Source organism: Amblyomma americanum, chromosome 1 (assembly GCF_052857255.1).
Source record: "Amblyomma americanum isolate KBUSLIRL-KWMA chromosome 1, ASM5285725v1, whole genome shotgun sequence".
In the NCBI taxonomy this organism is placed as follows: domain Eukaryota; kingdom Metazoa; phylum Arthropoda; class Arachnida; order Ixodida; family Ixodidae; genus Amblyomma; species Amblyomma americanum.
The window spans coordinates 535198219-535223374 of NC_135497.1; the positions used below are offsets into that span (position 1 = coordinate 535198219).

The 25156-nt window shown below is 46.1% G+C and overlaps 1 protein-coding gene across 1 annotated transcript in view; it reads left to right on the plus strand.

The window, feature by feature from the left end:
• Positions 1–25156, plus strand: part of LOC144129199 (hemicentin-1-like) — a 266934-nt gene that overhangs the window by 184494 nt on the left and 57284 nt on the right. Inside the window, exons 19-21 of the mRNA XM_077663184.1 lie at positions 8301–8382; positions 9805–9971; positions 21193–21307. Coding sequence (XP_077519310.1) covers positions 8301–8382; positions 9805–9971; positions 21193–21307 — 364 coding nt within the window. The remainder of the gene's footprint in view (positions 1–8300; positions 8383–9804; positions 9972–21192; positions 21308–25156) is intronic.

Here is a 25156-nt window from a genome sequence, read left to right on the forward strand (position 1 = left end):
TTTACTTATTGTCTGCGTATTATAACAACTAGCAATGTTTCAACATTTTGTTATTCTTTGTGTAATACTACCGACATTAGCCTTATTGTATGTGTTATTTGATTGTTTTCGTCACAGCTCGGTTGTATTTTCGTTTTACCGTTTGTTGTTTTTCTTAACATGCTGACCAGCTGAATGTTCCGATTATGCTTGACCGCGTTCTGTTAACCTTACTAAGCCCTCCTGCCACAATCCCAATTGGGATTAGCAGTATTTGTAATAAATAAATAATTAAATAAATAAATAAATAAAGGTTGGAAAGAAAGGTATCGCTGCTTGAAGGGGCATCACGTGTTACAGGCTTGGTAACGAAGAGTTCAAATCTGTATGACGATTGCATACGCACAACGAAAAACAAAGCTGCCAAGGGGGAGCAAAGACCACTTTAGTCCTCAAAACCTTCTGTTGTGCCTAAATTTGCACATGACATTCTTCTTGCGACAAATTCCCGGCCTGTACAAACTCAAAGGACTAACTGCTGAGAAATAGTCTAACGGGGAGCGATTTTCAGCATAGCAGCACGCGAAAATCGTGGGAGGAGACCTCGACGGCAATAGCACTCGATTTTTGAAGCGCAGGATGTCGCCAAAGGCTAGTGGGAGCACCGCCGCTGCCCATGACGAAGCGAATAGACTTTTGCGTGAGAAAAAGACTTCGTGCAACAGAAACGGCCGACAGCTGTGCAAGTGCATAAACAAGTACTACGAGCTTCAATACCTGTCGAATGTGAGTGCAAAGGTTACCGTTAAGCACGTACACGTTGAGAGCAAGTACACGTAGAGAGTCGGGGGATAATAGTTAATGAAGAATACGTAAGTAATTGGCAATTCGCTAATGATATTGGCTTTCTAAGCCACTCCGGAAATGAGCTGAAAAGCACGATAAATGGGTTAGGCAGTACAGAACGGTAGACCTTACAATTAACATGCAGAAAATCAAAGTGTTGTTCAACAATCTTGCAAGAGACCAGCAGTTCATAATTTGTAGCGATGTGCTCGAAGTGGTAAGGATATTCGTCTACTTTGGGCTCACAGTGTCTACTGATCGGGATGATGAGAGGAAAATAACTTTAAAAAATAAATGGGGTAGAGCGCATTTGTCAGGTTCTCTCCGATCATTAATTGCAGTTTACCAATATACCTCAGGAGAAAAGTGTATAACAGCTGTATCTTACCGGTACTCACCGATGGGGAGATACGTGGAGGTTAACGAAAGGGATTCAGTTTAAGTTAATGGCAACAGAGCGAACTTTGGAAAGAAGAATGATGTGTGCAACGTTAGGAGACCTGAAGCAGGCAGAGTGGGTGAGGAAACAAACGCGGGTCAATGGCGTCAAGAGGAAAAATGGGCTTGGACCGGGCATGTAATGCGAATGTAGGATAACCGCTTGTATTTAAGGGTAACGGAGTGGATTCCAAGTGAACGCTAACATAGCAGGGGGCGGTAGACAGTTAGGTGGGCGGTTGGGGTTAAGAAGTTTGACGCAGCTGGAAGAGGACAGGGTTAATTGGAGAAGACGGAAGAGGTCCTTGACCTTCCGTGGACGTAGTCAGGCTGATGATTATAATGCCCCGGATTGCGAATCTTCTGCTGACCATTGCTTTTTCTGTGTAGTTGACATGACTACACATTGCCGGTCATCATATTGCGGTTCTGTTCATCGTCCTTAACTTCTGCCCTAACAATGCAATCATCGGTCTAGACTTTTTAACAGCCCTCTCTACTCATTAACTGTTCCATTAGCCTTCTTCGACTGGGCCTGCCCCTGTTCCCTGCACCTCCTCCAGCCCTACGCACCTTTGCTTTAAGGACTTCACTCATCTGCCAGCTGACTCTGCTGTCTACCTTCCTCTATCGCCTTTTTCACCTCTTCCTGACGGCGACTACGTACTCGCCCCATTGCCAATGTTGTTCTTCGTCATAACGTCGTTCTCCAACGCCTCGTCGTTCCCGCCACCTAGAATAGCAGCGACCATCCTGTCCTTAACTCTAGCCTGTCGCCCCTAGTTCTACCCGAATGCATTTCGCTCGCTGACCGACTGCACCGCTTCTGCCCTAACGCCTGCTCAGCCTTCTGGTGCTCATCTCTGGTCTAAATGTTATTTATGGGATGATTACGCAATATCTGAGCCTTGAGTGGTCGACCAAATTCTTCGGGATCCGTTCGGCACAAATTACCCTCAGACAAACGCCTTCACGGAACGTATACACCGTACGCAGAATGACAGGCTCTCTATGAGTATGTCTGATAATCACCAGGATTGGAATGTTAGCCTACCATTTGTGACGCCCATGTCTAACTCTTTCCATGTTACCGGTGGGTACCCGCCGTTCTATCCTCTGTTTCCACGCGACTGATTACTGTCCTTCGATACCTTACTGCCCGCAGCCGACTCCGTCACTACTTACGCTCGTGATGTCTCCACCCGGACCGACGCCGTTCGCCAGGTTGCTCGTTAGCGACTGCCTGGCTCCCAAGGTTCTCTAAAATGCCGCTACGATAGTAACCGTCATGATGTCCATTGCTCTCCAGGTTCCCTCGTCTTACGCTGGCTCTCGTCAGGTCATATGGTGTCACCACTTCACGCACTTTAGCGTGCGCTCCCAGACACCCTTAGAGCGTGTGGGGGTAGCGGTCTTGGTCACATATGAGATGCCCTCGACTCAGCGTGGCAAGCTCAGCCGGAGACCAGCTACCAAGTGACAAGGGTGTTGGTCGTTTGGTGCCCACCTTTCGCCGGTCGCAAGCCAGAGAATGGGTCGGAGCCAAAGGTTCACAAAACAAAGCAGTTTATACAGCTAAGAGACGATACAAAGGATTTCACTGTCACTCGCACGAGCAGATACAAAGCGATTTACAAATACAAAGCACTCGCGAAAAGTAACAATAGAGAGAGATAACAATTCAACAAAATATTTGCACCTAAAGTGCACAAATACAGAGAGACAAACAAATAAAACACAATTTGTACACCGGGCACTGCGAAAGTCCGGCGACCTGAGGAGCACGACGGGGCCGTCCCGCAGGTTGGCGCACGTCGCCTCGCTGGTCCTTGGCAGGTCGAGTGGTGTTCTTCCGGGGGTCGAGTGGGCGTGCTTCTCGGAAGCTTAAACGGCGGCTCGGGCCAACAGACAGCGGTTGGAGCTCTTCATTTATAGGCGCAGTCCACGTCTGTTCTTCGCGCCAGGGCAGGCGCGCACATACACGCAGCTTCAACTGCACAAACTCCTTCTTCTTGCGCCGGGCGCGCGACCCCATTGGTCGAGCGCGGAAACCACCTTCTAGAACAATCTAGGCCATTCGCGACACGCTGAGTCATCAGTGCCGGAGAGAAGGGGGGGGGGATATCCTTTGGCGCGAAAGGTTACCCCCTTTCCGTCGACAACAAGCAAAAACTCCAACATTCAAGAATCGACGCCGCGCGTGTCTATGTTCACTTCGGCGCCCCGCCGGCGAGCTGAGTTGCAGCAGAACGCAAAGCTACGTACTCTGGCGGGTTCCTTCTCCGCTGTTTTTGTTTTATCAATCGCGCGCGGGCGCGATTGCTTAGGGCGCAGCGCCGGGTTTTTTTTTCGAAAATGCGCCGAATTGTGTAACATATTGGCTTGTGCGAAAAACTTCTACCTATTTACAAGGTTCTTGCCGAGTTTTACGCCCAGCGTTCGAGGTGGTTGCGCGATGGAACCGCTCCATCTTAGGTCCGCCCACTACACTGCCTACCGAAATAGTGCATGTTACCTGCCTGAAGCCCTGTCATTGCCACGCCACCTCGCCCGCCTAGGGCGCACCGGGATTGTGACTTCGTTGCGGGGGCTCTTGCTGTAAGTCGACTACGAGGTCACTAGCGGTGCTCTTGAAGACGACGATACTGAGAGTGTTTGTGCGTGTTTGTGTTGAAGTAAAGAAACACTTATGAGGTCAGTAATGACTTCGAAAAGAAGTCGACGCAGATGGCGATAGCCACTCTAAATGAAGACTACGCAGCGTGTTCCGAGAAGTGGTGCGGACGAGAACCCTAAGAACGAGTACTTCGGTCGGGAGTTAGGTGCCTTTGCTCCGCGTAACCAGCCTTTATAAAAAAACATGGTATATGCTTTCAAGACAAGCCTCACATACTGCTTTTTTGGGCCTTCAAACTGTGCTGCAATAAATTTTGTCAAAAACGCGTCATGATATTCATAGTTTTGAGCAAATAAACGCAAAATCTGCTTTGTACCAAGCAAGTGATCCAGCAGTGAAACATGTTTCTTCTCGATCTTGATAACAATTATAACGCTCACAAATGCAACAAATACATTCCACGTTGCTGAATACACATCGTAAATTTATTATGTTTTAAAGGAAGAGAGAGTAGGACTGCTAAAATGAGCAGATATAATTCCGGAACACAACACATAACGTTGTTGATATATATTAGCATCGAATGGAAATTGTTTGGGGCATAAGAGTGATGCTGCGCATAAGTATTAAGCTATAAATGATTATTCGAAAATGCTCTATGTCTTATTCAGAAATGAAATGCGAGTTCGAGAATAATAAATGCTGTCTTCGTTTCGGAAATTATGTGCACTACCTCATTAATCATTTTTCACCACCACCTTATGTTTCAACCCCCCCCCCCCCCCCCCCCCGTGTGATTCGCTATTAAGCGTTTCTGTTGAGTCCTGCAGTCTTTACGTGCTTCCAATTCCATCAAATCCCCTGAAAGGAAATGAGGTGTGTAAGCGCGATCGCACGCCATCCTGTTGATGCATGAGCCGTCGCAGCCTCCGCACAGGAACCGGCTAAAATCTTGTTCAGCAAGGCGGAAATTTCTTGCTGCGCTGTGAGCAAAAATAAAACTTTGTTCACATGCAAGCGACTGAGCGAGTGAGCGGAGCGTCGCGGCGAACATTTCCAGTTTGTTGGAAACCTCGGCGCTCAGCGCCGCGGCGACTCAAAACATGATTTTACGCCGTGGCGGCAGGATTTGCTAGCGTTTTTACTTGCATGTGAAAACGGCACAACTCTGATCATCATCTCCGATTTCTCTCGCCTGACACCGGAAGCATGCGACTTGCCTGTGTGGGACATCCGAAAACAGTCCCACAGTGAACATATTAAGGCGAAAGACCTTCTTTGCAAATGACTGACGTGGACGAAAGTTGCAGACTGAGGTTATCCGCAAGAATGTCCGCACGATGATGATGATGATGATTATGGGTTTTTATGGCGCAAGGGCATCTACGGTCAAAGAGCGCCATAGCACAAGGAATTTATATATGACTTCAAGGTGGGGTCAAAGACCCATTTCCCAAGCATTTCAACCTAAATAAGCCGAGCATCAGACCAGGGGAAAACTTGTACTCTTTGTGTCACCGGTGGGTACCCGGCGGCAATTTGGATCGAACCCCGTACCTCCCGCATGCGAGGCGGTTGCTCAACCACTTGGCCGCCGCTGCGGGGCAATTGTCCGCACGAGCTTTCAGTCATAATTTGTTCGGTAATTAAAATTAAATGTAAAAGTTGAATAAGACAGATAATAAACATTCATTTGTAAAAAGAAGACCGGAGCGGATTGTGGGAGGGGTCCTGAGTCCAGAACTCCACTGGCTTCCGCCAATGCTTTAGCGTTGGCGACTAGCGCCTCCTGGTCTTGCAGGGTGCCGCAGCCAGCGTCACCTTCCACTGCTACAGCGCCGCGTTGTGTAGCTTTAATTAGTTCGGTTTAGTTGAGCATATCCATATAATGTGCGTGAATGTTGGAATTTCGTCACACTAAGGACATATATCTGTGCATAATGTTCGGTGAATGCGGTGTAGGTGGTGCAGATTGGGGAAAGTAAATGTTTCGATGCGTCTTGGATGGTAGGAGTCCTCCAGGGAGTTTCTTGTGTAGCGGAGGGTAGATACACCTATTTAGGCAGAGGGTCTCTAGTCGGGTTGACAAATTGTTGAGAGGGAATAGAGAGTAAAGTCACTGTGCCCAGCTCGGTTGTTTTTTGTTTTTTTTTGGGGGGGGGGAGGAAATGGCGCATTATCTGTCTCGCATATCGGCGGACACCTGTACCGTGCCGTAATTGAAGCGATAAATGAGGCAGTGAAAGAAGAAAGGAAGAAAGAGGTGCTGTAGTGGAGGGCTCCAGATTAATTTCGACCACCTGGGGTTCTTTAACCTGCACTGTCATCGCACAGCACACGGGCGCCTCAGCGTTTAGCCTCCATCGAAACGCAGCCGCCGCGGTCGGGTTCGAACCCGGCAACTCCGGATCAATAGCCGAGCGCCCTAACCACTAAGCCACCGCGGCGTGTCGAACCTCGGTTGGTATAATCTCGAGCTAGGGCATCTGCCACAACATTTCCATCGAGACCTGCATGCCCTGGGACACAGGTGATGACGTGATCATATTGGAGATGTCCGCCCAGTACGCGGAGAGCCGTGCGCGGTACACGTCCACTCGTATAGGCTCTACAGGCGGCTTCGAAGTGTGTAAAAATTACGAGGCGGTTTGGCAACTCAAGTGTTGACAGGCGAAAGCCGTCCATTCTGTGACAATTTTCACTTTGCCGTGACGACTTCCGGTGGATGTGACGTCACACCGTTCCCGTGGCTATGTCGATACCCAAATTAAGCAACAGTTGATAAGCAACATATATGTATTTATAGTGATAGTAAATTGATAGTAAAAATTTTGATAGATAGTGAAAATGATAGCTACTGATAGTAACAGTGCTAGAGATGGTCAGTAGTAGTGATGGTAGTGATAGTTATGGCAGTGATAGTGATAACGAAAGCGGCCGATATGTACAGCTAGTGCTATAGACAGATAGTGAGAGTGATGACAGCGATAGTGATAGTTGGTGATATCGACGATGATGATGATAGCGGTAGTGATTGTTGCCGATAGCGATGATGATAGCGATAGTGATAGTCGGTGATAGCGATAGTGGTGGTGTTAGTGGTGATGACAGTAACGAGGATGATTTCGATGGAAAAACAAAAAAATAAAAATGAGATATATGAAGAAAAATTAAGAAACAGATAAAATTTGAAATAATAAATAATAGACTGGAATAAAAACAAAATGAAATGAAAAAAAGTTTGAGGTCACTGCGGTAACCCGCACTGGAGGAAAGCGGAAGCTTTGACGCCTCCTCGTTTCTCTTCGCTCCTCATTGCTTCACTCGTCGCCTCTCGTTGCTTCACCTCTCTTCTCCTCGCATTTACTCAATTAAGCACTGATGCAAATTCATCCAATTTCCCAATTACCACAATTAATTACCATAGTTAAACAAGTTCCATCAACTGCCCATTTTTGGATTTCAATCTTGGCGCCACACTTCGTTTTCAAATTTGGCGCCCGGGGTGGCTCCGCCCACACTTCCGGTTTTTCAAATTTGGCACCGCACGTTTCCCTGGCTCCGCCCACTTTTTGAACAATTTTTGGTGTAATTAATTAAGTAATCAACTTATAGACATAATTATTGATTTCGAAATCAGCCTCGCATCATCCTGTTTCGATTACAGCCATTCGTTTGGCGCTACCGCTTCTTAGTTCCTCACAACTGCTGCGGACATGTTTTGCGGACACGACCTTGTCGACATAGCCTAGCAAAGCTTTCGCATTCATACTTGAAAAATAAAAACAAAAAGGAACAGAAATAAAATAGAACAGAAGATAGGGAAAAAAATGAAAGAATTAAGAAAAGAACATAAAGAATAAAAATGAAAAGAACAGGGAGAAAGAGAGGAAAGGGAAAGGCATTCGCATTTCCGCCCTTAAGCAGACTTAACTGCAATCCTGTAATTTTGTCAGAATAGGATCTTTGTACATGACCAGCGCGTAACAGTAAACTAACTCTATGTAACATACTTACTGGCTATGTGCTACATGCTCTTGGCAATCTGCCGGCTGATCCCGATGTCGCGCGTTCAATCACAACCACGGCAGCTGTATTTCGACGGAGGCGAAATAAAAAAAAATTCCCGTGTGCTGTGCGATGTCAGTGCGCCTTACAGATCCCCTGGCGGTCTAAACTGATTGCGAGCTTCCGCTACAGCGTCCCTATTAGAGGACATGTCGCTTCGAGACGTTAAAGCAATAGTGTAATTCATTGTAAAAACGTTGGCACTGAACCCTCTTCCTCCGAAAAAGAAAAACTATAGTTTCCAGATTCGAAAAGCGTTATCCGCCTCTTGTTTTCATTCAAGGAAAGCGGGCGAAGATTGGTCACTTGAGAAATAGGCAGAGATCCGAACACTTACACTGCGTGTTCAAAGCTTTCAGATGCAGGAAAGTACATGTGCATCGGTACGAACAACGTGGGCTCAGCTTCCAAGGAGTTCCAAGTGGAGGTGCAAGGTAAGAACAAATGCTGGATTTGGCTGCTCACATGGAAAGCCCTTATTCAATTCGTGGACTGCCGATGTTGACTTAGCACGGACAAAACAAAATGGAGATACGAAACCTGCGCACTACTCTATGTTGCCCTGTCCAACCAGCGCGCCTGGCTGTTTCGAGTGATTGCTGGTGATAGCGTGCGTTTTAGCCGGGAGTTGCTTGACTCGAAACTTGATGACAGAATAAAGAGTAATACACGAAAATACAACGCAAACTTCAAGGGCAGAAAATTTATTTGTTCAAAATACCCAGCTTGAAGCCCACTTGTGCATTGCTGGGGTGTCTTGTTCGTCAAAACTTGATATTAGGATCTGCGCAGCATGAACTTTGCGCAGAAAATGCAACCTTTCAGGGATGCTAGCGTTTTGGGCGATCGAGATAATGACTCAGTTATGTTGTTAAAGTTTGATCAACAGAAGACTTGCCCGCTGTGCACGAAAAGACGAGTTTGTCGCTGTCATTGGCATTGTCAGCTCGTAGCATTTTTCGGCGGCGGTGCACAGGACAAGGGTACATTGTTCGCCATGGTGCAGGGAAGTAGGGATAGGGGATTAAGCTTCTGCAACAAATTGAAAATCACCTGACCTTTCTAGTGCGTCGCGTGTAGAAATGACAGACGTCTGCCTTGCTTTACTTTGTGACAAGTGGTATACTGTGGAAATCGCGCTAAGTGGTACAAAAAGACGTGAACACAGACGGACGAGGCGCGTAATTTCAACTGGTTTATTTCAAACGATATGGCGCTTTTATACAAAACAAGATGTCATGAATGAATGAAGAAATAAATGAACAGTTTCTACTCGGCAGATATCTTTGACTTCCTGTTTATAATCTTGCCTGTTACCTCAACAATTCTGTCTCGCTATATTCGAGGGATTTTGATGGTGTCCACATTATCAAGAGCTCCCGAAGATAGCAAGATAAAATGATTGAGGTCACAGGCCAGATTATAGATAGAAAGTCAAAGGTAATTTTCCCGATGAAAAGTGTTCGTTTCTTCACTCTTTCTTGACATCTTGTTCTGTATAAAAACGCCATATTCTTTTAAATAAATCAGTTGAAAGTACGTGCTTCGTTCCGGCGTTTTTACCTCTTTCTTTACCATTTAGAGCGATTTCCTCAGTATGAAACATCAACTAGCCCCCGTTCTTGCCTTGATGACGTGTTGGCTTCTAAAGCGCTTTGCTGTTATAGTGTGAACGAAACTTACTGCTGCATTACGGTCGCTCCCGCAACAGGGATCCATAATTCGACGTGGTAGAAGGCTGGCTTCTTTAGGTTGATATGTCGGAGGCAAATTGCACATATCACACACAAAGCTGCGCCGACGATAGCTCTCACGCAGCTGAGACTTACCACTGCGTATGTGCTCGGTGCACGCAGAGCGACCGTCAATCAACTCCTCGAGCTTGGAGCGCCACCAGACAGCGTTGCTTCACCAGCCGGTGACTCTGGCCTGTCCCGCTTCGGGATCACCGCCGCCCGAGCTGAGCTGGTTCCACGATGGCGTGCCCCTGCTCGAGTCGGACCCGAAGCTGCTCTTCTTCCAGGTCTCTCGTCTTGCTCCCCACTGCTTCCCTGCCCACTGTCCATAATCTTCTTATTTCAACGCTAGAGCCAAACGAACGAGCTGACGAAACAGTTCTCAAGGGCAAGCAGCACGAAAGGCGTTTGGTTTGGTTTATGAGAGATTAACGCCCCATAGCGACTCAGAGACGCCGTAGTGAAGGGCTCCGGAAATTTCCACCACCTGGGGTTCTTTAACGCGCACTGACATCGCACAGTACACGGGCCTCTAGAATTTTGCCTCCATCGAAATTCGACCGCCACGGCCGGGATTGAACCCGTGTCTTTCGGGCCAGCAGCCGAACGCCATAACCACTCACACGCCGCGGCGGCTTTACATGGTGCTTTTGTAGTATTTAAGTGCAGATATACTCTTTTCACCATGACCCTTGCTGATGAAAAATTGCTGTAAGGAGATAAGTAATGAATTCCACGCGTCGTTTCGGTGCAACGCGCCCCATGGTTCCTACTGCGGGCATTGACCTCGACCACAGGCTTGGCTAACGCTTCGACTTCGCTATGCGTGGCCGTGGCAAAACGTAGACGGGATTAAACCTTCAGTGCGATTAAACCTTCAGTTGCCAGTCAGCGCTTGCCTTGTATTTCCTCTGCTTTCCAACAACGCCTTTCGCGCTGTTTGCCCTTAATAATTATATCAATGTTTCACGTGTTGCGTTCAGGTATCGCAGGTGGGACGGAGCTTGACGCTTTTGCGGATTAGGTCGCGGTAGCATTCGCAGGCCTCACTGACGTTTTCCTAACAATCCCTGTAAACCGGAACGCACTGACTGGGATATTTTGTAAATGAAGAGGCCAAAATAGGCTCAAAAAGCTCAAATTATATATTCTCAACACATTATTCCACATTATTTTTCCTTTCGCTTCAGTGAACACTGTCTCTTTTTCAAAATATTTTTCTTTACAAAATCTCATTCTTTATTTTGTACGTTTACTTTCTCAAAGGGATACTTAGGACATAGTCATGTTGGCGTGTACAGATACACTTAGGCATTCTAACAGTAGGGATAGGACTCTCAATGAACATAGAGGTCTTAGAAGCTAGAAAACGTCAAAATAACGAAATAAAGGTGTCTCCGTCGACCGGCTGACTTCGCTCGTAAAATGGGTGCATCTGCGCCTTTTCTTCGGGCGGATCCTAGAGGCTACGCTCCGCCGGACTTCACTGCAGAAAGGTGGCGACTCGTTCCCTTTGGGCGAGGACGCCACAAATTTGAATGAAGTTTGAAGTTGGAAAGTTTATTCGGCCATATTACAATATGCCACCGGGGAGAGGCAAAAGGAGGCAGACAGAGCGTGCCTCCTGACGAGGCCTACACCCCGGCTTACACATCTGGACACTGGTGATTAGACGGCAAATCATGTTTACAAAAAAACAATCATTTTCAAGAAAAGAACAGCACACTTAAGGGTATCAAACCTGATCACGAGACAAGAGAGAAAGACATTACTATAATGTTAAAAAAACAAAAACATGACATCGTTACGCCCGAACTGTCTAATCATAAATGCAACACAGATAATAACTAAAAAACGAAAATAATTAGAAAATTTGATAACAGGTACTGGAGTATAAATATACAGACAACAAAAAAGAATTAGTACCAACTAGACTCAAGTAATCGCAAAATTACAAAACAGGAAAGAGGAACTTCAATTTTTTCTTAAAGGCAATAGAGCTCGTAGATTCTTGAGCCATTGTCACTAAAGATGGGTGCGCATTACATAAGGCTGCAATTTGGTTAGTTACACTTTGTGTTCCATAATTCGTTCTGGATCTTGTAGCAGATAGGAAAACCACGCGCAATTCATATTTAATGTTTCTAGAAAAGTACATATTCTGGAAAGAAGTGAAATCCTCCTTAATTTTATAAAACATGTGAATCGCTAAGCTAAAGTTGTAACAGTCAAGGAAACTGCGTGCATGAAAAGTTTTGAAGAGGTTTGTTTCATCAGTTGGATTTATACATAAGGCACGTAAGGCTCTTTTCTGGAGGGCAAATAATTTATGTGAATCAGTTTTATTGCAGGTACCACATACTAGATTGCAATATACTAGATGAGAGTGCACGAAAGCAAAATATAATTGTTTTCTAACCTGCATTGGTAAAAGCTGTCTTAATCGGTAAATCACACATAACGATCTTGCCATTTTCAATCGGATGTTGTTCACGTGATCACTCCAACCTAGATCACTGCGGAAATACACACCAAGAAACCGAATGCTATGCACTTCTTCAATTCTTAGCTTATTAAAGTGAAGTGAGATGTGGTGATCTACTGGCTTATTTTTTGGGTGGAAAAGCATGAATTTCGTTTTGTTAACATTCAATTCAAGTTGATTAACAGAGAGCCAGATCATTAACTCTTTCAGCCAGACATTTTATTGCTGCTCAAGTGTTTGTAGGTTAGTGCCTGAAAAGAACACGTTTGTGTCATCGGCATACAACACAATATTAGTAGTTAAAAGAATATTAACAATGTCATTGATGTACACAATGAACAAAAGGGGCCCTAGAATAAAACCTTGGGGCACGCCAAAGTTTACTAAACCAAATTCAGATTTTATATCGTGTATTTTCGTGTATTGCCTCCGTGAATTTAAATAACTCAAAAAGTTTATTGGCAATTCCACGAATTCCGTATATCTCTAACTTTTTAAGTAATATTGAATGCTTAACCGAATCAAAAGCTTTACAAAAATCAAGAAACATTCCAACAGTGTAAAGTCTACTTTCAAAATTATGAATTAAACAGTTTTTTATGTCTAATAGTGCTGTTTGGGTTGATTTACCTTGCTGAAAGCCATACTGCTCTGCCCAAATTATATTTTTAGCTTGGAGGAAGCTATAAACTCGATCGAAAAGTATATGCTCAGCTACTTTTGAAAACAGTGGCAGCACTGAAATGGGGCGATAATTATTCGGGTCATTTTTCTTTCCCCCTTTGAAGACCACTGTAACACGCGCAACTTTGAGTTTTTCAGGAAAGACTCCTGTGAGCAGCATTCTATTACAGATATGTGCGAGAAGGCCAGCGATACTTCTAACAACACATTTAATCGGAAAAACGGCTATTTCGTCATCACCAGGTGAACAAGTGTTCCTAAAAGAATTTATGTTGGATTCTACTTCATCTATTGAAGTGGGCGACAGAAATATGGAAGCATTACTTCTGGAAAGCATGTATGACTCTACTGTTCTAGTTGCATAAGAATGAGCAGCCCCGTGATGAGCTCCAGCTACTATGAAATGATCGTTAAGTTTATTGGCAAGTGAAACTCCCGTGTACTTGATTCCATTAATTCGTAGTTCGCAGGGAAGATCCTTTTTCTTACTCCCTATGATTGCATTGATACCTTGCCAGATCAATTTAGGGTTGTGCGAGACTGCCGAAAACTTGTTTTTATAAAATAAAGACTTCGCCTTCTTTAAATCCATATTTAGTCTGTTTCGGAACTTCTTAAACTCAATTAAATCCTCCGGGTTTCTAGTTCTTAGAAAACGAGAAAACATTTCATTCTTTTCATCAATCCGTTTCAGGAGAGCACTTGTTATCCATTCTTTCCTTGCCTTTCTATGCTTTTTTATAGTCATAATGGGGAAGGCTGCATCGTAAAGTTTTAGCAGTTTTTCAATAAATACTTCATACGTTTGTGTAGGGTCTGTTTCATGATATACTTCGATCCAATTAGTAGACGACATCAAGTTACAAAATCGGGTAATATTATTATCATCATAAATTCTCCGCACGCGAAAAAGTCCGTCAGTATTCTTTTTCTCTGAAACAAGTGAAAAGATGGGCAGATGATCGCTGATCACTGATGAAAAAACACCTGATGTATTTCTGTTTGCCGGAATACTTGTAAAACATAGATCAATTAGTGTTTCGGAGTATTTTGATATGCGCGTGGGTAAATCAATAGTATTCTCGCAACCATTAGAAAGGAATATTTCACTTAATGTGATCTTTGAAGGAATATCTTCCATAAAGTGAATGTTAAAATCCCCAATTACAATAATGCGCCACTTATTAAGGTTTGCTCGCTTCAGGAAGGACAATCCATCTAAAAAAGTTGTCCACATCACCTTGATGCGGGCGATACACTGCCATTATGATAATGTTATGAAAAAGTATGCATACTGCTTCAAAGTCATTGTGCACGAGGGAATAATCTGGCACATTGTCAAAAGATAAGTGTTTCCGGACATATAGAGACACACCACCACCACGCCTGCCGTCTCTAAAAACTGAAATTGGTTTGTAGCCACCAAGCTGAATAACATCTGAATTTGTATGAAACCATATTTCTGTAAATGCAATGAAGTCAAAATGAATGTTAAGTTTGTGTAATTCTACTTCTACTTCTTCGCCTTTGTTTTTTAGGCTCTGGGAATTTAAATGATAAAAAGACAAAGTGCTACGAGAATTGTAGGCATTACTCTTCAACATTTCGTTGAATGACTCAGAAGTGAATTATGCCATTTTTGAGCAAGTTCACTGCGCAACCTCTCAGCTTAATGCATTTAAATTATTTTGTCGACGTCTTCCTCGCAAGCGATCCTGATAACCCGTGCGCCTGGCTGTTTCCGAGCAAACACCTTTCCTTCCCTTGAGCAGACAAACTCATAGTTCATTTCTTTAGCTTTCTTTTAGCGAGCCACATTAGTTTCTTGTTGAAAAGGGTGAGGTGATCAAAAAACCTGACGTCGTTATCACATTCTTTTCGCTTCGCGAACCAGTCTGCCTTCGTAGATCGTCTGGCAAAACGGATTAGAACTACAGGGACCCTGTCCGCCTCGCAAGGAAGACGATGTAGCACTTCAACGTCGGTTTCTGCAATAGAGGGCAACTCAAGTTTCCTCGCAAGGTCGTTAACTTTGTCCAGCAGCTTTTCACCATCGGTCACAGGTAGTCCATGAATTTCTATATTTTGACGTCTACTGTACTGATTTAGGTCGTTCAGTTCTTGGCGAAGTTTTTGAATTTCAAGACTGTCGTGGTTTTTCTCAATGATGTCAACTCTGTTGCGAAGCAATTCAATTTCCCTTTCATGCCTCTCCGATGTTTCAGTAGTTTATCGTAGGTGTCAGACATGTGTTGGAGGGACGTTTCGATGTTTGAAACAGTTTCCTTCAAAGTTGTCAAGTCATCTACTTTTGCTGTAAGGTATGCAAGTGATTTACTGATGTCACTAAGCTGCTTGCTTAAACCAACAGGAGTCTGATTACTCTGAGATGCGCTGCTGTCATTGGAGCGAGACGCTGGTGTACGGCATGTCAAGCATTTCAGAGCTTTTCTTGTTTTTGCGTCTTTACTTTTAAAAACCCGTTCCCCAACTCCGGCAAACTTTCCAACATGATATTTTTGGCAACAATCGGCACATGTCACACAGTCTTCATCTTCTTCGATAGTCTCATAACAACCAGAGCAGAGATCATCATTCTTGAGCGGCATTTCACACACAGAGCTGGACACTAGTGCAGGGGCAGCAGCAGCAACGGCAGGTAAGCAAAAAAACGGAATCAAGTAGCAGAAAAACTAACCTGCGAAGACAAAAAAAACACCGCTTGAACACTTTGCGGTTGTTCCTACCGCCGCCACCGCTGCCCGATGAGGGAAGAACTTGACGATCTTCCAGGCCTTATGAATCAGGAGGGGGCGTAGATTGAAAGTGCTGGCCGGTATGGGGTGTATCTTTTCCAGATGCACCCAGCGTAGCTGAACTGAAGGTCGTACGCGTTGCAGTTATCTGCGAAGTAAAAAAAAACGCCGCTTGAACACTTTGCGGTTGTTCCTACCGCCGCCACCGCTGCCCGATGAGTGAAGAAGTTGACGCTCTTCCAGGCTTTATGAGTCAGGAGGGGGCGTAGATTGAAAGTGCTGGCCGGTAGGGGGTGTATCTTTTCCAGATGCACCCAGCGTAGCTGAACTGAAGATCGTACGCGTTGCAGTTATCAGCGAAGTAAAAAAAAACGCCGCTTGAACACTTTGCGGTTGTTCCTACCGCCGCCACCGCTGCCCGATGAGTGAAGAAGTTGACGCTCTTCCAGGCTTTATGAGTCAGGAGGGGGCGTAGATTGAAAGTGCTGGCCGGTAGGGGGTGTATCTTTTCCAGATGCACCCAGCGTAGCTGAACTGTAGATCGTACGCGTTGCAGTTATCAGCGAAGTAAAAAAAAAACGCCGCTTGAACACTTTGCGGTTGTTCCTACCGCCGCCACCGCTGCCCGATGAGGGAAGAACTTGACGATCTTCCAGGCCTTATGAATCAGGAGGGGGCGTAGATTGAAAGTGCTGGCCGGTATGGGGTGTATCTTTTCCAGATGCACCCAGCATAGCTGAACTGAAGGTCGTACGCGTTGCAGTTATCTGCGAAGTAAAAAAAAAAACGCCGCTTGAACACTTTGCGGTTGTTCCTACCGCCGCCACCGCTGCCCGATGAGTGAAGAAGTTGACGCTCTTCCAGACTTTATGAGTCAGGAGGGGGCGTAGATTGAAAGTGCTGGCCGGTAGGGGGTGTATCTTTTCCAGATGCACCCAGCGTAGCTGAACTGAAGATCGTACGCGTTGCAGTTATCAGCGAAGTAAAAAAAAAACGCCGCTTGAACACTTTGCGGTTGTTCCTACCGCCGCCACCGCTGCCCGATGAGTGAAGAAGTTGACGCTCTTCCAGGCTTTATGAATCAGGAGGGGGCGTAGATTGAAAGTGCTGGCCGGTAGGGGGTGTATCTTTTCCAGATGCACCCAGCGTAGCTGAACTGAAGATCGTACGCGTTGCAGTTATCTGCGAAGTCAAAAAAAAAAACGCCGCTTGAACACTTTGCGGTTGTTCCTACCGCCGCCACCGCTGCCCGATGAGTGAAGAAGTTGACGCTCTTCCAGGTTTTATGAATCAGGAGGGGGCGTAGATTGAAAGTGCTGGCCGGTAGGGGGTGTATCTTTTCCAGATGCACCCAGCGTAGCTGAACTGAAGATCGTACGCGTTGCAGTTATCTGCGAAGTAAAAAAAAACGCCGCTTGAACACTTTGCGGTTGTTCCTACCGCCGCCACCGCTGCCCGATGAGTGAAGAAGTTGACGCTCTTCCAGGCTTTATGAATCAGGAGGGGGCGTAGATTGAAAGTGCTGGCCGGTAGGGGGTGTATCTTTTCCAGATGCACCCAGCGTAGCTGAACTGAAGATCGTACGCGTTGCAGTTATCTACGAAGTCAAAAAAAAACGCCGCTTGAACACTTTGCGGTTGTTCCTACCGCCGCCACCGCTGCCCGATGAGTGAAGAAGTTGACGCTCTTCCAGGTTTTATGAATCAGGAGGGGGCGTAGATTGAAAGTGCTGGCCGGTTGGGGGTGTGTCTTTTCCAGATGCACCCAGCGTAGCTGAACTGAAGATCGTACGCGTTGCAGTTATCTGCGAAGTAAAAAAAAAACGCCGCTTGAACACTTTGCGGTTGTTCCTACCGCCGCCACCGCTGCCCGATGAGTGAAGAAGTTGACGCTCTTCCAGGCTTTATGAATCAGGAGGGGGCGTAGATTGAAAGTGCTGGCCGGTAGGGGGTGTATCTTTTCCAGATGCACCCAGCGTAGCTGAACTGAAGATCGTACGCGTTGCAGTTATCTGCGAAGTCAAAAAAAAAAACGCCGCTTGAACACTTTGCGGTTGTTCCTACCGCCGCCACCGCTGCCCGATGAGTGAAGAAGTTGACGCTCTTCCAGGTTTTATGAATCCGGAGGGGGCGTAGATTGAAAGTGCTGGCCGGTAGGGGGTGTATCTTTTCCAGATGCACCCAGCGTAGCTGAACTGAAGATCGTACGCGTTGCAGTTATCTGCGAAGTAAAAAAAAACGCCGCTTGAACACTTTGCGGTTGTTCCTACCGCCGCCACCGCTGCCCGATGAGTGAAGAAGTTGACGCTCTTCCAGGCTTTATGAATCAGGAGGGGGCGTAGATTGAAAGTGCTGGCCGGTAGGGGGTGTATCTTTTCCAGATGCACCCAGCGTAGCTGAACTGAAGATCGTACGCGTTGCAGTTATCTGCGAAGTCAAAAAAAAACGCCGCTTGAACACTTTGCGGTTGTTCCTACCGCCGCCACCGCTGCCCGATGAGTGAAGAAGTTGACGCTCTTCCAGGTTTTATGAATCAGGAGGGGGCGTAGATTGAAAGTGCTGGCCGGTTGGGGGTGTGTCTTTTCCAGATGCACCCAGCGTAGCTGAACTGAAGATCGTACGCGTTGCAGTTATCTGCGAAGTCAAAAAAAAAACGCCGCTTGAACACTTTGCGGTTGTTCCTACCGCCGCCACCGCTGCCCGATGAGTGAAGAAGTTGACGCTCTTCCAGGTTTTATGAATCAGGAGGGGGCGTAGATTGAAAGTGCTGGCCGGTAGGGGGTGTATCTTTTCCAGATGCACCCAGCGTAGCTGAACTGAAGATCGTACGCGTTGCAGTTATCTGCAAAGTCAAAAAAACGCCGCTTGAACACTTTGCGGTTGTTCCTACCGCCGCCACCGCTGCCCGATGAGTGAAGAAGTTGACGCTCTTCCAGGCTTTATGAATCAGGAGGGGGCGTAGATTGAAAGTGCTGGCCGGTAGGGGGTGTATCTTTTCCAGATGCACCCAGCGTAGCTGAACTGAAGATCGTACGCGTTGCAGTTATCTGCGAAGTCAAAAAAAAAAAAAACGCCGCTTGAACACTTTGCGGTTGTTCCTACCGCCGCCACCGCTGCCCGATGAGTGAAGAAGTTGACGCTCTTCCAGGTTTTATGAATCAGGAGGGGGCGTAGATTGAAAGTGCTGGCCGGTAGGGGGTGTATCTTTTCCAGATGCACCCAGCGTAGCTGAACTGAAGATCGTACGCGTTGCAGTTATCTGCGAAGTAAAAAAAAACGCCGCTTGAACACTTTGCGGTTGTTCCTACCGCCGCCACCGCTGCCCGATGAGTGAAGAAGTTGACGCTCTTCCAGGCTTTATGAATCAGGAGGGGGCGTAGATTGAAAGTGCTGGCCGGTAGGGGGTGTATCTTTTCCAGATGCACCCAGCGTAGCTGAACTGAAGATCGTACGCGTTGCAGTTATCTACGAAGTCAAAAAAAAACGCCGCTTGAACACTTTGCGGTTGTTCCTACCGCCGCCACCGCTGCCCGATGAGTGAAGAAGTTGACGCTCTTCCAGGTTTTATGAATCAGGAGGGGGCGTAGATTGAAAGTGCTGGCCGGTTGGGGGTGTGTCTTTTCCAGATGCACCCAGCGTAGCTGAACTGAAGATCGTACGCGTTGCAGTTATCTGCGAAGTAAAAAAAAAACGCCGCTTGAACACTTTGCGGTTGTTCCTACCGCCGCCACCGCTGCCCGATGAGTGAAGAAGTTGACGCTCTTCCAGGCTTTATGAATCAGGAGGGGGCGTAGATTGAAAGTGCTGGCCGGTAGGGGGTGTATCTTTTCCAGATGCACCCAGCGTAGCTGAACTGAAGATCGTACGCGTTGCAGTTATCTGCGAAGTCAAAAAAAAAAACGCCGCTTGAACACTTTGCGGTTGTTCCTACCGCCGCCACCGCTGCCCGATGAGTGAAGAAGTTGACGCTCTTCCAGGTTTTATGAATCCGGAGGGGGCGTAGATTGAAAGTGCTGGCCGGTAGGGGGTGTATCTTTTCCAGATGCACCCAGCGTAGCTGAACTGAAGATCGTACGCGTTGCAGTTATCTGCGAAGTAAAAAAAAACGCCGCTTGAACACTTTGCGGTTGTTCCTACCGCCGCCACCGCTGCCCGATGAGTGAAGAAGTTGACGCTCTTCCAGGCTTTATGAATCAGGAGGGGGCGTAGATTGAAAGTGCTGGCCGGTAGGGGGTGTATCTTTTCCAGATGCACCCAGCGTAGCTGAACTGAAGATCGTACGCGTTGCAGTTATCTGCGAAGTCAAAAAAAACGCCGCTTGAACACTTTGCGGTTGTTCCTACCGCCGCCACCGCTGCCCGATGAGTGAAGAAGTTGACGCTCTTCCAGGTTTTATGAATCAGGAGGGGGCGTAGATTGAAAGTGCTGGCCGGTTGGGGGTGTGTCTTTTCCAGATGCACCCAGCGTAGCTGAACTGAAGATCGTACGCGTTGCAGTTATCTGCGAAGTCAAAAAAAAACGCCGCTTGAACACTTTGCGGTTGTTCCTACCGCCGCCACCGCTGCCCGATGAGTGAAGAAGTTGACGCTCTTCCAGGTTTTATGAATCAGGAGGGGGCGTAGATTGAAAGTGCTGGCCGGTAGGGGGTGTATCTTTTCCAGATGCACCCAGCGTAGCTGAACTGAAGATCGTACGCGTTGCAGTTATCTGCAAAGTCAAAAAAACGCCGCTTGAACACTTTGCGGTTGTTCCTACCGCCGCCATCACTGCCCGATGACAGGTGGGATTGCTTTTAAGCGCAATTTGCATGGCTATAAGTGCGCCTTTCGTTACCGGACAAACGTCAAAATAGCCTGGAAGAGCTAAAGAATCAATGTTTGCTGAGAACCATAACTGCGTGGAGTAATACTTAGTATCCCTTTATCCTGATAGTTTCTGATCCAAGAGGAAATTTAAAAGATTTTCACGTGGGTATGTTTTGTAAGTGCGAGCACAGGCGCTCACTTGCAGCTTCATAATCGGCGAACATTTTAAGTTGAGCTGTGGGAAAATTCATCTGGCAGGCAGCACGAGCTAGAAGCTGATTCATGCCAAATATTATTTTCTGAATGCAGAACATTTCCGACGAGAGATAATTTCATGAAAATAGTGTGACGATACAGAGTTCCCCCTCGCTCCGGTATCGAAGGGCGATGAATGTTTGTCGCAGACGCCATGGCCGTAATGGAGGAGACTTTGAGAATTTGACACAGCGCTCCCTAAACGAACAGTTGGAATGAAAATCTACAGCACAGATGCTAAGAGTCGTTCCACTTGTTACAAAAACACCGTGCGTGTCACGATGTGTCTGCCAGAAACCCTTAATAATTCCGCAGTTTTAGTGAACGTGCTGTGCTGCTTTAAAATAAGACCAACGATTCGTCTCTCATGCATGACTTATTTAAGTACTCGTTTAAAAATTAATGCCGCGGTCAGATTAGCGAACATACGGCCACTGCATTCATTATACCGAAAACCTTTCGCACACAAAGCGTGGCCCGCTGTCTCTCACCCAACGCTGCTGAGTTGTGGCTGTCCCTCGCAGGGCGGTCGCTTGGTGACGCTGCAGCCTGCCCTTCCTTCGAGCGCCGGAATCTACACCTGCGAGGCGGTGAACGCGGTGGGACGCGCCTCAATCGATTACATCCTCGAAGTGCTCGGTAAGCGACGGGAAAGAATGCCCACCCAAACGCATGCCAAGAGCGAACAAGCAAAGGCGTTCATTCAATGATTTTTATTTCAATGAAAGTGCACATAACTAGAAGCAAATGTTGCGCCAGTAGCCGGAGCTAGTGCAGGCCCATTTTGCGGAAATAGTAGCCAGTGTAACCACGCCGGAAGTACATGGGGAAAAACATCATAACGAATCTTATCAACAAAGTACAAAAAGCATGAACAAAATCAAAAAAAGAAAAAAGGCGCGTACAGATACGTAAATGCTTGATTTAAACAACTCCAAAATAAAAAAAATGCAGCAGGTTACAGTGTTCAACTTGACTAATAACAATAATAATAATTGGTTTTTTGGGGAAAGGAAATGCCGCAGTATCTGTCTCATATATCACTGGGCACCTGAACCGCGCCGTAAGGGAAGTGATAAAGGTGGGAGTGAAAGAAGAAAGGAAGAAAGATGCGCCGTAATGGAGGTCTCCGGAACAATTTCGACCAACTGGGGACATGTAATGTGCACTGACATCGCACAGCACACGGGCGCCTTAGCGTTTTGCCTCCATAAACACGCAGCCGCCGCGGTCGGGTTCGAACCCGGGAACTCCGGATAAGTATAGCCGAGCCACTGATCCACCGCGGCGGGCATGTGACGCGCGCGAGAAAATTTTCTTACTGTACAAGCCAGCCACAGATCAGTTTTCTTTGATCATACATTGCTCTCAGGTTATCCATAATAACAGGTAGCACTGGGCTGCTCCTGGTTGTGCTTGACATGTAATATTTGTGCGATTATCTTCAGCTGGATTAAACCCACCCTTCAGGGTCGCTTCCTACTAGTGAACTTCCTTACATCATGACTGTACCAAACCTCTTCTAGCCCAGGCTGTATTCACTCCTTCTGGGTATCGGTTCGCTTGCTCTAACTGAACGCTTGTTATCTTTTCTAGGCATCACATGAGCTTTCATCCTCCACATTCTTACATAAATTTCATGTCTGCTACCTAATCCAGGCTCCTGTCTTCTTACCTGTTAGCATTACACCTATTGATTTCTTTTGCACACCTCATCACTGATATTAACGAGCTGCATTCATCCCGTGGAAATCTCTTTGAACTGTACTCTAGCTCATTCTTATTCGTATTCTGACCTTTCACGATTCATGTCCCCAGTGAAAACTTGGCCGTTTAACTGCACACATGACCGACTTCGAGTATCTTCTTACCTATGAGAAAATTATTTGCCAGCCATCACGGCAACTGTTATACATTACTCTATGAATGTTACAATGTTCAAATCTAGTTGTCTCTAGTTTCTCTTCAGCTTTTCAAATAGTTACTGCAACTAAAAGAAATTTTATTCTATACCCTGAATAATGTCCTGAATAAGGCATATGGTTTACACTAGTATGCACATATACGTACTGCACTTCACTACTTCGGGTATGAACTCAAGCCGGCTAGAAAATGTGTTTAGTTCAGGAGAAATACACCGTTATTCACGACTTCCCAAATTCCAGCACAACTGTACTTGTATACATAATAATGAGCAAATGTCTGTTCAAACCTCATTCCCGATGGAAAGCCTTCGGAAAAGAAAACTAAGCACGGCATATTACTGCGATCATTGCATGCACTGGTATACACGGCATTGGCATCCACAGATGTGGTTTTCTTTGATCTTGAGCTCGCTCACAATCTTGTTTCGAATCAGTGGCTTCTGACAGCGGCTCGTAGTCCATATCGAGTTGGCTATGCCACCAGCAAATAGCGAGGCAGTGCTAAGATTTTTGTAACGCCTGAGTGCGCGCATCCAAGGCATGCAGTTTGTTGACGACGGAGCTGAGAAAGCGCACAGCTGCACGCAAAAAAAAAAAACGAATTGTGTTGATTAATGCGACACGCAGATTATCAAGAAAAAAAAAACCTTCAAAAAGCTGCGATTTGTCTCCGGTTTATCACGTGACCAGAACCCAACTGACGTACGCCAACAGAGTCCCGCATGAAAGAGAAACAAACTTTTCCGTAGTCACTTCACAAACGCTGGGAAGTGCTACAGCCGGTGCATGCGACGTCATGTCATGTGATTCTATCCCTGGCGGCGTCTGCGCGAGTGGGCCTGCGGTGCATAGTCTTACGATAGTGTTGGGCACGATACGTCACAAAAGGATCTTCGATACCGATACCGATGATATCAAAAATCGTATTTTCGATACCGATGCACGATACAGAACGAGAACTGATTTCCGATACAGATATTCGATGTTGTGTCGTCGATACTCCGATACATCACAGAAATCTAATACTGATCAAGTAGGTAATATGGTTACCTATGTTAAGGAATGTCTGCGCGGTTCCTGAAATATTCAGTGCAATCACTGTTTTTGAAACGGTTCAACATGAATCCGGCTACACTTATTTCTTAAGCTCCAATTTCTTTAAACTCTGCAGTCGGCGCAGATGGTTCCGTTAGAACTTTAGTTTTGGAATGAAACAATGATGACCGTGAAATGATTACTTCCGTTAACAGCCCAGAAAAATCTTTGTTTTAAGCTCAATTATCTTCATGCGAACCGGTCTGTTAGCACTTGACTGCGCAGGATTAAACTTGAAGCATTTTCTGATGGTTTTGGTTTGTTACTGCAATATTTACCCGGTTGCCTGCGCCTTTGCCCTGTGCAAAGGTGCAAGCTCCGTGCACTTGAGAAAGCCGAACAGTTATTTCCCAATCACAGGGTTTAACAGGTTTCAGGTCCAGCATTCTGTGATAAAAGCTGCAAAGAGAACAACGAAAATAAAAGGTTTTATTTCACAGAAGATATTTTACTAATTTCTGTTATTTAGGTGCTTCCTTTAATTGAAGGTATAAAGTAACTGCATTTGCTCAAACCGCAGGGCTCTTCAGCGTTTGCCAAAACCGCCGGTCTGACGCTCCCGTTCTGTAAACGAATTAAGTGAAAAAAGCTTGTTTATTGAGGAGAAGCCTAGTACGTTGCCCAGTGGTATTTATTGAAGGTGCCTTTTATCAACGAATAACACTGAAGCATAGCCGCGTAGACACGGCCATTCTGGATGTGTAGTTAAAAACCTAATGTTTCACTACGCCTCCTGAGCATGCGTCGGTTGATGCATTTGACGCTGCCGGCGCTGAGGACCCCATTGACCCGACTGTTGAAGAGTGCGTGACTTTTATCAAGCTGCCAATGTCAACAACAGGTACTCTGTAAACTCCTGCGCATGATCGGAAATATCTTCTATATCTGTTGGCAATCGCCCTAACATGAAATAGGAGTGTGGTTTTTACCACAATAGTCAGCCTGTCTTCCCGTCCTTCTGTAACCGAGTGTGCACAAGCGCCACATATACGTCATCCATCTGTCAAACGACGAACGTAGGAAGACAGAAGACTGATTAGGCCAACGGCGTTGACATCGTCTTTTCTTAATGCTACTCCATTCCTTTTCTCAAGAAACTACCTCCTGACGGAGCGCCGCCTGCCTAAAGTCTGGCTCACGTCAGCCTCAAAGTGTGCGGCACACTTTTTTTTTCAGTATGGAGCATTGTTGGAATGCTCGATACACTAATATTTTTTTCGATATCGACACCCCGGTATTTTTTCGCACGCCATACCTAATACCGATAAACAAAATCTATCGAAAAATAATATCGAAGATACATGTATCTTCGATACTGGCAACGCTTTTTCGGCAATACGCCATCGGGTGAAAGGCTTGGTGTACCAGAAACCATGGTATGCTGCTCTATGATGCTACATCTGGTGCTACGGAAAGCTCTTTTTGGTGAGACTGTGCGAAATGACGATTATCTGAGGGAAGGCTAAGA